General features: G+C 33.0%; 1 protein-coding gene across 2 annotated transcripts in view; it reads left to right on the top strand.

Annotated features, from left to right (window-relative positions):
- Positions 1-15745, top strand: part of DHX36 (DEAH-box helicase 36) — a 48392-nt gene that overhangs the window by 27677 nt on the left and 4970 nt on the right. Inside the window, exons 13-22 of one of the 2 annotated variants that reach the window (XM_058295180.2) lie at positions 1059-1114; positions 3775-3839; positions 4557-4700; positions 6867-6984; positions 7688-7786; positions 8550-8723; positions 8845-8931; positions 9287-9370; positions 12849-12948; positions 13038-13128. In XM_058295180.2, coding sequence (XP_058151163.1) covers positions 1059-1114; positions 3775-3839; positions 4557-4700; positions 6867-6984; positions 7688-7786; positions 8550-8723; positions 8845-8931; positions 9287-9370; positions 12849-12948; positions 13038-13128 — 1018 coding nt within the window. Of the gene's footprint in view, positions 1-1058; positions 1115-3774; positions 3840-4556; positions 4701-6866; positions 6985-7687; positions 7787-8549; positions 8724-8844; positions 8932-9286; positions 9371-9726; positions 9806-12848; positions 12949-13037; positions 13129-15745 lie in introns of those variants that run through there. The other variant, XM_058295182.2, reaches the window with a different exon arrangement.

Here is a 15745-nt window from a genome sequence, read left to right as displayed (position 1 = left end):
CTCTTCGGTATCATTTCATTTGATCCTCTCATATGTTTCCTGTTAGCTGCAAGTTATATCTGAAGGATTGGTTCAGTTCATGTAACATCATTTTGACCTGAGTATTTTATAGTTGATGTACTTCATATTGTATTGAGATGAGTAGTTCAGCACTTTCTTATTTTAGTAATATCAGTTGCTTAACATATTTTTACCATGTTATTACTTCTTAAAGTCATGGAATTTTAGGTTCAGAAGAGTCAGAAAGAGTCCTATGGGGGAAGCATTGTATCCCTTTGGATAACATTTCTTTTCAAGGGAAGTGCTGTCAAGTCATTTGGGACACTGTTACTAGAAATTTAAGTCAGTTTGCATTTGTATAATCATAGATAAACATAAAATCTGCCCATGTTTTTTTAATACTCTCTCTTATTCCTATTACTGTACTACACCAAACTTTTTCTCTGTTGGCTAGTAGTCATGAATGGGCTTGACCTATTTCATTCTGAAATTTACAAAGTAAAAATATAACTTCTTATATTTAAAAGAAGATATATATATTAAAAATGTGGGTCACTTTTGGAATTTATTACCTTATTTAACCAGCAGTACTCTTGTAGGTTTTTTAAGTAGGCTATGGATACTTAATAAGGAATTTGTTAAAAAAAAATTCATATATTGTCTCTATGATTTAAAGTAGCAGGATCATCCAAAGTGTACAAACTTCATTCATATTAAGCAAAATTCTTGGATCTTCAATTAAGTAATAAGAATGAATTTGATATTTTACTTGTGTAATTTGAAAGGCTTACTTCCAACTTTTGAACATTCTTTAATGATTTGGTAAAAATGTCAGTGTGAAATACATTAACAATAAAATGTCATCTGGAACAACTTAGAACACTTAAGAGAACTAGAATATAAGAAGAATAAAGTTGGCCTGACTAAATGTAGGAATAAATATAAATTAAGAATGATGTGACTTATCGTCCAAATTCATTGTTCTAAAAATGTCTCATAGAATTTTTTTGCAACCGTTTATCATAAAGTTCACTTTCTTTTTCTTTTTTACTTTTCAGATAAGTTTCTTATTATACCTTTACATTCACTGATGCCTACAGTTAACCAGACGCAGGTACATTGTTAAATTTATTCATTTTCTGACTTTCAAATTTAGACAGCCTTTAAGAACTGCTTATGTTTTATTTTAGTTTTTTAAGGAGCATTGTCAAATAGTAATCCATAGATTAAAATTCTTCTTGAGAACCTTTTCAGATAGATGCATCTTTGGATATGTTTACATGAAAATTTGAATAACAGAGGGTAATCTATAAGTGAAATTAGTTTTGTGAACACTAGAGAAAAGTTTAAAGAATTGGCTTCACCAGTAACTTATTTGGGTTTTCTGAATAAAAGAAAAAGGTATATGAGTACCAATAAAAATAGCTCAGCTGAGTGATTATCTGTGATACACTGTAGCTTGATATTTAAGATTTTTACTAGACAGAATTACAACTATATATAAAGGTATGAGATTTTTCCCATTTTATCAGTAACACAGTTTTGAATGTTTCGGCTCCAGCAGAGGGATTTCCCTAATTAGAATGAACTTCAGTCTTGGAGCATTTGCAGGCCCTGGCAGAATGAGGTAGACAAAAAAGGCTGTGTGGTTCCTCCTCTCCTCTTTATATTAGGTTGGTGCAAAAGGAATTGCAGTTTTATACTGTGAATTTTCAATCATTATAACTGGGTTCAAACACATCTTTAGTAACCAAATAGGAACCATTACAGTGAACATATTTTTGTCAGACATAAGTTTGTTTATTCCTGTAGTGTAAAATCTGTGCTTAAGATTTGTTTAATTCTTGGAAACTTTTTTTGCATCCTGTTGGTTGTGGAAGCGTTTTCCCTGAAAAAAGTTGTCAAGATGCTTGAAGACGTGGTAGTCAGTTGGTGAGAGGTCAGGTGAATATGGTGGTAGGCCAATTTGTTCAACTTTTGAAGCATTGGTTATGCAACTTGCGGTCTGGTCTTGTGGTGAAGAATTGGACTGTTTCTGTTGACCAGTGCCAGCTGCAGGCATTACTGTTTTCAATGCATCTCATCGATTTGATGAGCATCCTTCTCAGATGTAATGGTTTTGCTGGGATTCAGATTTGAAACCTGTAGTGGATCAGACTGGCAGCAGACCACCAAACTGTGACCATGACCTTTTTTTTGGTGCAAGTATGGCTTTGGGAAGTGCTTTATAGCTTCTTCTCAGTCCAATTACTGAGCTGGTCATTGCCACTTATTGTATAAAATCCACTTTGTCGCACATCACAACCTGATGAGGAAATGGTTCATTTTTCTTGCGTAGAATAAGAGAATACGACACTTTAAAATGATAATTTTTAAAATTTTTGGTCAGCATATGAAGCACCCACTTACCGAGCTTTTTTACCTTTCCAATTTGCTTCAAATGCCAAAGGACCATGGAATGGTCGATGGTGAATTCTTTGGCAACTTCTCGTGTAGATATAAGAGGGTAAGCTTTGATGATTGCTCTCAGTTGGTCATTGTCAACTTCCAGTGGCGGGCTACTACACTCCTCATCTTCAAGGCTCTCGTCTCCTTTGCAGAACTTCTTGAACCACCATGCACTGTACGTTTGTTAGCAGTTCCTGGCCTAATGCATTGTTGATGTTGGGAGTTGTCTTTGCTACTTTATGACCTGTTTTGACCTCAAAAAAGAAAATCGCTCGAATTTGTTTTTTGTCTATCATCATTTCCTTAGTCTAAAGTAACTATAAAATACACAGCAAGTAATAAATCATTAGCAAAAAAACAAAGTGAGGAATGCACATTAAAATGATGTATAACATAACCACAGTTATTTAAAAATGTATTCTGATATCAAACAGCAAATTTCAATAACAAAGCTGCAATTACTTTTGCCCCAACCTAATAGAAAATATCAAGAATGTTTATTGAGAGTTTTATAATACCCTTTCTTCTGTTGGTACCTTAGTCTAGAGTAAGGTTCAACCTGCTAAATTTAGATACAAACTACCTATCCAAGGGAAGGGAATGGTGGAGAGAGGGAGACAGAGAACTCTTGATTTCAGGCTGGACAGAAAAGTACCAATATGGAGGAACTTTTCATACCTGACACCCTAACAGTTGAATTATTTATTCCTTCTTTTGAGAGTATTTCAGTAGACTGGGAAACAACATTTTCTCTATTAGCAATTTTATAAATGAAAGGATAAATCGTTTATATATATATATTTGCATTGTAGCCAGTGGTACTTGACTATCTTCTCTGTCTTTTTGCTGAGGTTACATTGTTAAGGGTGAGATGTTTCTAAAATTTGCATTTAGGCTAGTATACAGTGGTATAGCATGCTAACAAACATCCATTCTGATGGGTTGGGCATTTGTCTGAATGGTGCTGTCCTTACCTTGGTTTAGCCTTGTAATTTTTGTCCATAAACTAAACTTTTCTTCCTCTACTTTAAAATTTGTCTATCTAAGAAGCTCCAGTTTTTGTTAGAAGACATACTATAAATGTAATTATATTTCTTTAATCTTTTTTGTGATAAAATTCTGACATCTTTCGGAGATTTAGTTTGACTTACCCAAGTAGAATTTTGCAGTATTAAAAATGATGTGTACCTTATGAATACAACTGTCTGTACATATTAGATGCATATGTTAGTGAATAAACACATCTGAGGTAATTCTTCCAATTGCAAAAATAATGCCCTGGCAATTATTATACTTGCAGGGTTTTGATGTTATTTATTCTTACAGGTATTTAAAAGAACCCCTCCTGGTGTTCGGAAAATAGTAATTGCTACGAACATCGCAGAGACTAGGTAAAGTTGTTGTAAATATTTACTGCTTATGACTACACAGGTTTTGAGCCCCTTAATTAACATATCTTAAAAGATTTTTTTTCTCCGCAAATCTTTACAGTTTTTTAAATATGAAACTTTTTTTCTTATTCATGCCAGTGAGTCATAGTTTTGTTTTTTAACCTATCCTGGTGTTTTAGCCATCTCCAGAAACAGTCTTTTAATTGATTTTTCAAAGCTTTCCTAAAGAAACAGTGAGGCTAAGGTTGTTGGTGCTTTTTTGCTATTTCTCTTTGGCAACCATAGTGTTTGAAACTAATTTAGTAATTAGCATATCTAGCCTTTAAAATTCTTTGTATTCTCCTGGAGGTGCTGGTATACCAGTCCAGTCATGGTAACATTGTTCCATGGAAACTGATATTAAACCATGGCTCTTGAGGGGGCCCAAAGAGTTGGGATCATAAGTCATTAGGCAAGCCATGATGTTTGTCTGTGGGCAAATGAATTGAGCATGTGATCTGCGCAGTTGGCACTATACTGTCCTACAGCTGCTGGTTCTGCTTACTGTAAGATGCTTTATCCCTGTACCATTGGTAAATGTGGAAGAGTAGTTCAAATTTTGAACTGCTAAAATCATTTGATCCAATTAAAGAATTATGCCCCAAAGTCCCCATCGGTATGTCTATTATAGCTTTAATGGCATTTTTAATGTATTCTGTACCTTTATATCCCAAACAGCATTACCATAGATGATGTAGTTTATGTGATAGATGGAGGAAAAATAAAAGAGACACACTTTGACACTCAGAACAACATCAGTACAATGTCTGCTGAATGGGTTAGTAAAGCTAATGCCAAACAAAGGAAAGGTCGAGCTGGAAGGTAAGATGGTCCCTTTGTCTGAAGCCTTTAGAGCACACAAAAAAATGTATAGCAAAGTGTGTTGCTATTATCTAAACATATTATTCTTTAGTAGAGCTTCTTTCATAATATTTTGAACTTAAGGCAACACATTTTTGAATGGGAAAATTACTTTAATTGCAGTTTATGCAAAAATTTCTTCCAGATTTTCTATTTTATGAATTTTCCATATAATTTCTCAATCTAGTTAATTGCAATTAATATTTTTTTTTCTTACTAGTGCAATACTTGTAATTTTGTTTTCTTCCTTTTTCTTAAATCTTATTACCTAATAATAATGAAAACCACTAATTCTATTTGAGTGGGTCAGGTCATGTCCTGAACATTTAATATATATTACTTGTTTAATTCTCACAATCATGCTTCAAATTAGGTTATTATCTCCATTTTATATTATTATCCCCATTTTAAGTATAACAAAATAAAGATACAAAGAAATTAAGTAACTTGCCCGTAGTCACACCCTCTTTGTTAAGTAGCAGAGCCAGGATTTGCATCCAGGCAGTCTGCTCTTTCAATCCCGGTGCTTTACAACTCTACTGATTTTTCACTTACATGCCAAGGAAAACACAGGGAAAGTACTTTTTCCATTGATGATGTGGTAGCATAAGAAATAAAAATATCTCTTGTAATTGAGGAAAAATGATTTGCTTTGAACTTTGACAAATACTTGTACTTAATATTTTATTTTCAATGCTTGCTTCATGGTATTTTTGTACCCTAACCCTTAAGAGTGGTAGAATCTTCTGCATCTTCTGAGTAGAACAAAGTAGATTGCTATAAATCTTAAAATATGGACTAGTTTTCAGAAAGGAGAATTGAAAGAAAATTTGAGAGACTGTTCTATCAATCCATTGTTTACTGTACTTGAAAAACTATGAATCACCTGCACTTATCTTTGCAGATTATCCCAGTATAACTTGACTTCCAGGTAGTTTATCAGATTGTGTGCTTGGTGCTGTTGAGCCTAATTTCTCTTTGTCTGAGAAGTGTACTCTTCTCATCAGTTACCAGGAGATGAAGGACTCAGTGGGGTTAACACATCACCACTGATACTGATACTGTAGTGAATGGGTTTTGGCATACCCTTATTTATGAATAGTAAACACTTTAGGCCTTAGATTAAATCCATGAAATTATGGAAATAAAGTGATTCAAGTAGTCATTTTTTTGTTGATGTTTTTTATTGAAGTATTAAATTCTAATTCTTCATTCCCACTACCTTGGTGGAGGTTAAGTATAGAATTAGTTTTTTAATTCAAAAAGGAAAATAGTCCCTTATAGGCTTCATAGATGTAAATTCCTTTAACAAAGTCTAATGAAGTTGATGATTATTTTGGAGGCCATAGCAAGCTTGGAAAATACTGTGTAATCCTCATTGGGGGTATTGTTACCTTCGTTATTGCTCGAGAAATATTCAGGCCATGTTTTATTTGATAGCTTTTCTAGAGTTACGGTAGAAATAGATAAGATTTTTAGAATTTGTTTTTATTCCTATGGGAAAATATTTTTATTCTCTTTCCCCAATTCTGAAACGTCAAGAACCCATAAAAATATTTATTCTGCTTGAAAATACAGGAATACCCTTACCTCTTCATATCTGTCCTTATTATTGCCCAAAGAATGATATCATTCATGTCAGTAGTTCAGTAGTTAAATTAATAATAATAAAAAAAGTAATAAAATATACGAACATCTCCCTGAGAACACACTAAACTGCACATACTTAAATAATATAGACAGATTAGCAGATAGTATAGATAGATTAACAAAATGCCAGAATTTGTTACATGATTGTATATTTGAGGTTACAACTTCTAGTCTTAACTGAAGTAGACCGCTGTTATTTAGCATGGTAATCTGGGATCTGTACGATAGATATAATGAACTAAAGTATTGTGAGATAGAGTAAGTCTTGTATTTCTTTCTTAAAACTGGAACATGGGGATAGAGGGTTTAGGGTTATTCAAAAGCAGATAAGAGGAAGGAATATATGAATAATAAAAAATAATTTGGTACATTTTTATAGTGTGGGAAATTGAAATTGGTATTGTCCCTTGCTTACTGTTTTCACTAGAGTTCTAGAAAGACACAGATATCTCCCCCCCTCCACTTTTTTTTTTTAAGAGTTCAACCTGGTCATTGCTATCATCTATACAATGGTCTAAGAGAAAGCCTTCTCGATGCCTATCAACTGCCAGAAATTTTGAGAACTCCTTTGGAAGAACTTTGTCTACAAATAAAGGTAAGTTAGGTGGAATAATTTAATTGGGGGGTTTTCTAATTTTGAACATTTTTTGAAGAAGAAAATAATCTTTAATTACACTATAAGATTTATTAATCTTAATATAGAAGAAAGAATTACTGTGCATTTATTGTGTAGGGATGTTAATAAAAACCTATGTATTTAAACATTATTCAGTATAAGGAAAAGTCAGTCACATATAAAACAATTTTTAATCATGTACTGCTCTTAAGCCAGATTGCCTGGGTTTGAATCCTCCCCTGATAAGCTAGTTTGGTTACAGTGGGCATGTGACTTAAATTAAGTTCATATATAGTATTCTTAGAAAAGTGCAGTATTTAGTAAATCCTCAGTAAATGTTACTACTCTTCTACACTTAAGATATTATCCCTGATTATCAACTACTTTTTTTTTTCAGAATCTTGGTATGTTTAGATATAATTAGGCTTACAATTTTGAAAATATTTAGTAATTTATTGAGATTTTAACTAACTACTTTTTAATAGAATTGTTGGTTGAAAGTAGCATCTTGACCATTAAATATGTTTTCTTAGACTCAGAATTATATTAATTCATTCTGGTAAAACGACTTATAGACCATGTATAGGTTTGATGCTTTATTTGAGTGATCAACACAGGCAGCTGGACTAAACTCTTACCGAAATATATATCTGTGTATAATTATATTTGTTTCCCCCCCCAGATTTTAAAGCTAGGTGGAATTGCTTATTTTCTGAGTAGGTTAATGGATCCACCATCAAATGAAGCAGTATTGCTCTCTATAAAACACCTGATGGAACTGGTAAATTTAACGTTTTTTTTAACTTGAACTTATATTTTAAGGTATTAGAGAATATAAGCCAACTAATTAGGAATTTAACTGTCAGTACTGTGAAGTTAGGTCAGTGAAAGTTCCAAGTGCCATATTTGATTCACTGTTTGGCTCTTCAACTCTGTAAAGGAGATGATGTGTGAGGAAGTTTTAGAATGATGCCTTTGTGGCATCCTTTTAATACCAGACCTTTTACATACAGTTTGCTGAATTGCAGGCCTGGTTTAAAATTACATAAATTTTTATAAATTATTGGTGTCTAGTTTTCCAGTGGGTTGTAGGAGATTATTATATACTACTTGTATACTCTTTACCTGAAGTATTTATCAATTGTATGTTGCATATGTCTTTTCTTATTTTTACTTTTTTGCTTTTTAACAGTATCTTTTGATACTATGCATTTTATATTCCAAATACATACTAGTGTTTTTCCCCCTACACTTCTTGTACTTTACTTAGTCTCTGTTTAACTGAAAGTTGTTAGTTCATTGTTTCTATTTCTTTCCTAACATTGACATTAAATCCAAGTAATGGATTAATTTTATGTTTTTGTTTAAATAAATTTCTAACCTTTGATTATCACGGAACTTACATTTTGATGCAGAAAAATATAGCCAAACAAGTATTATGGCATTTGAACTTAATAGAATTATTCGTGGCTTGTTATAAGTAAGCTAATTTAAATGCAGTGCTTTTAAAATGTCTATTTTAAACCAAAATCCTTACTTTACAGAATGCTTTGGATAAACAAGAAGAATTGACACCTCTTGGTGTCCACTTAGCACGATTACCAGTTGAGCCACATATTGGAAAAATGATTCTTTTTGGAGCTCTGTTTTGTTGCTTAGACCCAGTACTCACTATTGCTGCTAGTCTCAGCTTCAAAGATCCCTTTGTCATTCCATTGGTAAGAAAGTTTCAAATAATAAAAGTCTAGACATTTTTAGCTATTGAGCTTTTTATTAGAATATATTATTATATACCATCAGAACAATTTAATTTTTCTTATCTATTTTTTCATTTTTAAGGGAAAAGAAAAGATTGCAGATGCAAGAAGAAAGGAATTGGCAAAGGATACTAGAAGTGACCACCTGACAGTTGTGAATGCATTTGAGGTAAAACAAAACTTGATCTGGATTGTGGCAGTTTAGAAAAAAGCTGATAAAACAACAAGGAATATATTTAACCTTTTGAAACTGTATTATTGTAGGTATCAGGAATAAAATAAATAGCATATTTATTTCCGTACAGAAAGGTATGGACATTCAGTGGTTGTTATCTCTTGAAGATTCGGATTATGGGAAATTCATGTTTCTTAAATTTGTAAATTTCAAAATTGTTTGAATTTTTTACAAAGAAAATTAAATTTCAGGAAACAGAGAAATTACCCCCCAAAACCTCAGAAACTAGTAAATAGTCTTAGCGTTGGGGAATATGAATCATTTCTTCCTTCATTTCTTTGATCCATAGGGTTGGGAAGAAGCTAGGCGACGTGGTTTCAGGTATGAGAAGGACTATTGCTGGGAGTATTTTTTGTCTTCAAACACACTGCAGGTAATAGTGACTGTTTTGTACTTATTCTTACATATGCTAGATTAGAGAATATAGAGATCTATTTTGTGCAATGGATGAAGTTGAATCATTATTGAAAATAATAGAAATTTTTCTTTAGCCAACTGAATCAAAACAATATTACATGTAACCTAATATAATAAACATAGAAAACTAAAGGCCAAGAAATAAAAAGCAAGGTTCCAGGATATAATAGGAAAATGCAGGCAGGCTCAGTTAATATTCCTGCTTCTAACCTCTAGTAGCAATGTTGATTTTCTACCTGAGATTTTTCAGTAATATTCCTAACCTATTTAAAAACAATGTACAATAGGTATCTTTATCTTTTTCTAATTTAGTATAGTGAAAACACTGCAGGGGAGGAATATGCAAAACAGCAGAAAATTAATAAGGAGAGCAGATGCACATTGAGCTGAAGTAAGTAGAAATAGAAATAACCTCATCTCCACTCCCCATCCCTACCCCTCATACACCCCAGCTGTGTGACATGAACCCTGTACTAGACATTTATAAATTTGTAAAGAGAGGAAAGAGTTAAGAATCTAGCTTATCTAATCAAAACTGCCCAAACGTGAGCAAAATGAAAAGAAGGCTCATGGCAACTCTAAGATACTATAGCCAGAGGGGAGAAAAAAGAATGGAATGCAGTGAATCTCAACAGAAGAAAATCCCTACAGCCACATCATTTATGGAATACGTGGAAAAACTGAATAAGAGTATGAGTTCAGCAAAACAAAGATGAGAAAATAAACCAGTATAGTGAATGTAAAGGAAGACGGTTGAGGTAAGAAAACAAGTTGAAGATGAAAATAAAATAGCAAGGAACAAGATAGTCACCCCTTAAAATCAAATTATTGCCATAAAAGAAATGCTTGATGTAATCAGTTCGTGAATGCAGCTGTAAAAGACAGAGATTAAAGCAGCAAATAAAAAGCTTATAGAAAGGAAGACAGGAATGATTGATCATGGGGATAGTAGCTATCTTTACGTGGAAATTCAAGGGTAATTAATTGTATGTGTTTTCAGAGATAAAGTATTAGAACATTTCCCTGAAATGGAAAATGAAATAAATTAGAAGAACAAAATGATTACTAAATCCAAGTATGATTTGAAAACCTTATACCCAGTCAAGATATTATTAGTTCGAGTGTAAAGATGACAGGCATTGAAGAAAGCATTTGATATGGTACTAACAGAAGGACAGATGTAGGTCAGAGGAACAGAATTGAGAGTTCAGAATCTTCAGGGTCTTGTATTAAGCAATAGATTAATCTTAAAGAGTTTACCCCAACAGCACAAAGCAACAAAAGGAAAAGTGGATAAATTGGACCTCATCAAAATGAAAGACTTTGTGCCTCTAAGGATATTATCAAGACAGTAAAATGACAAGCTACCAAATGGGTAAAAATACTTGATATTTGAAAATCATATTTCTGTTTACTGTCTGGAATATATTCTTCAGCTCATCAACAGAAAGACAAACACCCCAAATTATCTCCATTGAAGATAGATGACCAAAACAGCATATGAAATGATGCTCAACATTGTTAGCCATTATGGAAATGCAGATCCAAAGCACAATGAGATTCTACTTCACACTCACTAGGAAAACTATTATTTAAAAACCAGGAAATAACAAATATTGCCAAGGGTGCAAAAAAAATAGGAAACTCCATGAATAGTTGTTTCCTCAGAGGGTTGGAATTACCATAAGATTTAGCAATCCCACTTTTAGATATAAACCTAAAAGAATTGGAAGCAAGGATTTGGGCAGATACCTATTTACAGTAGCATTATTCGCAATAGCCCATGTGGAAGCTACCCAAATATCCATTAGCAGATGAATATATAAATAATGTGTGACATTTATGTACAATGGTATGTTATTTAGTTTTAAAAGCAGAAAGTCTGCTATGTGCTACAAAGTGGATGAACATCATGTTGAATGAAATAAGCCAGACTCAAAAGGATAAATATTGTATGATTTTGCTTACATGAAATAACTAGAATATGCATATTCACAGAGAGAGAAATAAGATTACAATGTACCAGGGGTGGCATGGGTGTGGGGAGTGGGGGGTTAATGCTTATAGGGTACAAAGTTTTTGTTTGGGGTAATGGAAAAATTTTGATAATGGATGGTGGTGATGGTAGAACAAAATTTTGAATGTAATTATCACCATTGAATTATATATTTGAAAATCATTGAAGTGAAAAATGTTAGGTTGTATATGTCACCACATTGACAATTGGGAAACAAAAAAGCTCCTGAGAAATGTCTGTACCGATGAACCGTTTTTAGAAAAATCCATTGGCAATAAAATGCTGCCTGCTAAGAGATTAAGAGATGAATCGAAGTGATTGAGAAATGACGAGTTATACTGAATCAACTGAGGTAGTGCTCTGAAGTTATTTAAATATAGAACTAATATAAAACAGGTTTGGGAATTATGGGTACAGAATTGAATGAAGATTATTATCCTGAAAAATATAAAAATAATGCTAATAAAAACTAAGAGAATGTTTAGAGTATTAATTATAAGAAAAATGAGATAGAGAAAGTTTAAAGTCCACATTTCATAAAAGGGATATATATACTTAAATAAGACTCCAAATTTTGTTTCATAATGCTTAAATTTAGAGGGATCCTTTCAGAACTGTCTTTTATCATGAAAATGTAAAAATCACTTTTTTAGTTTTATTTCTGTTAATTTTCTTAAGTATAATTCAGTTATAAAAGCAGTTTCTGTATTGTGATACCTTCACTAACAAATTTCTGAATTATCCGTCAGTATATATGCATAAATATCTCTAATTTGTCTACTTAGTTGTTATTTCTGAGACTATAAAGGAAATTTTAAAAAATTTTCATTTTTGTATTTGTATGCATTGCTTGAATGCTTTATGAGTCATGTGTCATTTTTACCCAGTGATTTTTATGACAAAACAAAAATAGGCCTCAAGCTTATGTGCCAAAATGTTGGCAGTAGTTAATTCTTAGGTGTAGCAATCTGGATGTTGGCTATTGCATTAGTGGTTTTCTGTATTTTTCCAAGATATTAGGGTGAGGTGGGTTTTAAAATTATATTAAACAGTCTTCAAAATAGAGTAATCCTTAAATGTCAGTGGTTGTTCCCTTCAAAGGCTTCTATAAAAGACCAGTAAATATTTTAGGCTTTGTTGGCCATGGGTCTGTTGCACCTCTGCTATTGTAATATAAAATCAACTGTAAACAATAGACAAATGGACATGTTTCTGTGTTCCAATAAAAGTTTTAAAGTTGGTAGGTGAGTCAGATTGACTCTCAGGCTGTATTTGCCAACCCCACTGTAAAATAATGTTTTTGCAACAAAAAAAAAAGTCTTTATAAAGCAAGAAAAACTTAAATTTAATTTCTCAGCATATGCCTTATAGTTGTGTGGAAAGTATTTTAGTTGTTTTCATTACCATTGTTCCCTAGATGCTGCATAACATGAAAGGACAGTTTGCTGAGCATCTTCTTGGAGCTGGGTTTGTAAGCAGTAGAAGTCCGAAGGATCCAAAATCTAATATAAATTCAGGTAAAGCAGAATACACAGTGTAAATACCTTGCCATTGTGCATTATACCAGTATTTTACGTTTTTTCCTCTACCTTCCCATCCCCAATAGATAATGAGAAGATAATTAAAGCTGTCATCTGTGCTGGTTTATACCCCAAAGTTGCTAAAATCCGACCAAATTTGGGTAAAAAAAGAAAAATGTAAGCATTGAAGATTATCATCTATTACTTGTTATCATTCCCTTAAATTTTTGAAACCCTCTGATACAACAAGACTTTATTATATTGTAAACGTGTTCTTCCTCATATTTGGGCCACATTCTTGTTCTCTACTTTGATCATTTATGAGGAGGCAAACTGTTTTAACATTGGCATCACTTTTCTTCACAACACCTTCCTTGAGTCATGTCTCCCATCACCCATTAATCACAAAGGATTTTAGTAAAATATAATACCACTGTAAATATTACAAAAACCAGCTATTAAAAGCCAGTGTCTGGATAGCAGTTGTTCCGAATAGAATTTGTTTCAGGTATTGCTGTTTTTTGACCCCCCTTATAAAATGGATGCTTTTGTAATATAGCTCTTTGAAGAAAATTTTGGTACTTCACTGTTTTGATAAAGAATGTCTAACTAAGCAATTGATGTATGAATAGTCAGCCTCAGTGTAACTAGAGACAACAATGAGGCATATTTCTGCCTAGTATATGAGCTCATACTAAAGAGTGTAAGAGGGTACAGAGACCCTAAGAGCCATAAATGGGTCATGATATGTAAATTTGGGCCACTCTTTTGGAAGACACTCTAAATTAGAATTATGTATCAAGCGCCATTAAAATAGTCACTGGGTGGATTCATAAGTGACTCTTTTATTTGTTATATGTCCTAAGGAAGTAATTCCAAATATTTTCTTAAATGCTTTATTGTAAACAACATAAATGTCCAGTAGTAATGGGGAAATTACTGTTTTTCTAAAACTATATTTTGTGGCATTTCATTTTGATAGGCATATAAAATAACCATTGTGAAATAACAGAAAATACTTGAACTGATGTTAAATTAAAAAGTAGGATACCAAATTGCATATGATTATGAACACGAAAAAAATATACAGGGAGAGAGGAGACCTCACAGACCACAGTGCAGGCCACGTTGTTCTTGAGTAATGGTTCTCAGTGCAGGGATGGAGGTAGAAGGCCGATTTTGCCCTTCTGGGGACATTTGGCAATGTTTGGAGACATGTGCTTGTTGCAACTGGAAAGGGGATACTTTTGGCATCTAGTAGATAGAGGTTTGTGGTACTGCTAACCATCTTATATTGCAGGGGAGAGCCCCCCCCACAACAAATATTATCTAGTTCAAAATGTCAGTAATGCTGAGGTTAAGGAACCCTATTTGAGAGTATAGGATTATGGGTAGCATAAATTTTAATCATCTGTGGTCAGATTATCCATATTTTAATTGATCCAACTTTTTTTTTTAACATCAGTAGTTTATCAAATTCTCTCATATCTAACTTTGCAGCCTCCAATACAAAATTTAATTATTTCTCTCTACCATCTTGGGAGTGTTTTTGTGAAAAAAATATAGTTCTTTTTGGACTGGTGCTTTTAGTCTAGACCAGGGGTCAGCAAACTGTGGTCTTCAGATTGAAAGCTTGTTTTTATAAATAAAATTTTATTAGAACTTAGCCAAACTCATGTGTTCACATATTATCTATATCTGCTTTTCTGCTACACCAGCAAAGTTTAGTAGTTAAGGACAGAGATCATATAGCCCGTAGAGCCTAAAGTATTTACTTTTTGACCCTTTACAGACAAAGTTTGCCAACTCCTGTTCTAGTGATGTACAATTGCAGTATGGCATTGGTTAACTTGACAGTGAAATGAAAAATAGTTTCAGGTATTAGGCTGAATAATGCATCATGACCATGATTTCATTATTTTGAGATAACATGAATTCCTACAACCTCAAAAAAAGATTCTCTTAAAAAATAATAGGAAGGATTAATGAGTTATTAGCTTTTATGTTAACATTAACTCTTTAAAAGTAAACCTTCAGACATCTCCCTGTTGAGTAATTTTTATTGAAGACTACTAAAATTGATGAAATAAATAAAATTGAAGTTAAGTTTTTATGAAATTGAAAGACTGAATTAGAGCTGTGTTAAAATACATTTGTTCTGAATATTCCTGTTTTAAAATTAGGACAGTTATATGAATATGAGACCACTTAGAATATTATTAAAAATGTTCTTTTGAATTGTTTGTAAGAAAAATCCCTTTTTAAGGGTGTTACCTGGGTGCCTAACCTTTGAAATTTAAAAATTGATCATTTTACAAAGTTTTCCTGTAAATTGAGGCTCATTTGGTGTGATTGTCATAGTAAAATATATAAACTTTTCCCTTGGTTGAAATCACTTAATTACCTCAGATTTTTTATTGATTTTCTTTTAGTGGCATATTTTATCTAACCATAATTTTTTTTTTTAAGATTTATTTATTTCTCTCCCCTTCCCCCCCCCGGGTTTCTTTTCTCTGTGTCTATTTGCTGTGTGTTCTTCTTTGTCTGCTTATATTGTCAGCAGCACGGGAATCTGTGTTCCTTTTTGTTGCATCATCTTGTTGTGTCAGCTCTCCATGTGTGCGGCACCATTCCTGGACAGGCTGCTCTTTATTTCGCGCTAGGCTGTTCTCCTTACAGGGCGTACTCCTTGAGCGTGGGACTCCCCTATACGGGGACACCCCTGCATGGCACGGCACTCCTTGCGTGCATCAGCCCTGCGCGTGGGCCAACTCCACACGGGTCAAGGAGGCCC

Source organism: Dasypus novemcinctus, chromosome 4 (assembly GCF_030445035.2).
Source record: "Dasypus novemcinctus isolate mDasNov1 chromosome 4, mDasNov1.1.hap2, whole genome shotgun sequence".
In the NCBI taxonomy this organism is placed as follows: Eukaryota; Metazoa; Chordata; class Mammalia; order Cingulata; family Dasypodidae; genus Dasypus; species Dasypus novemcinctus.
Note: the sequence above shows the minus strand (reverse complement) of the source record. Positions and strands in the feature narration are given on the sequence as shown.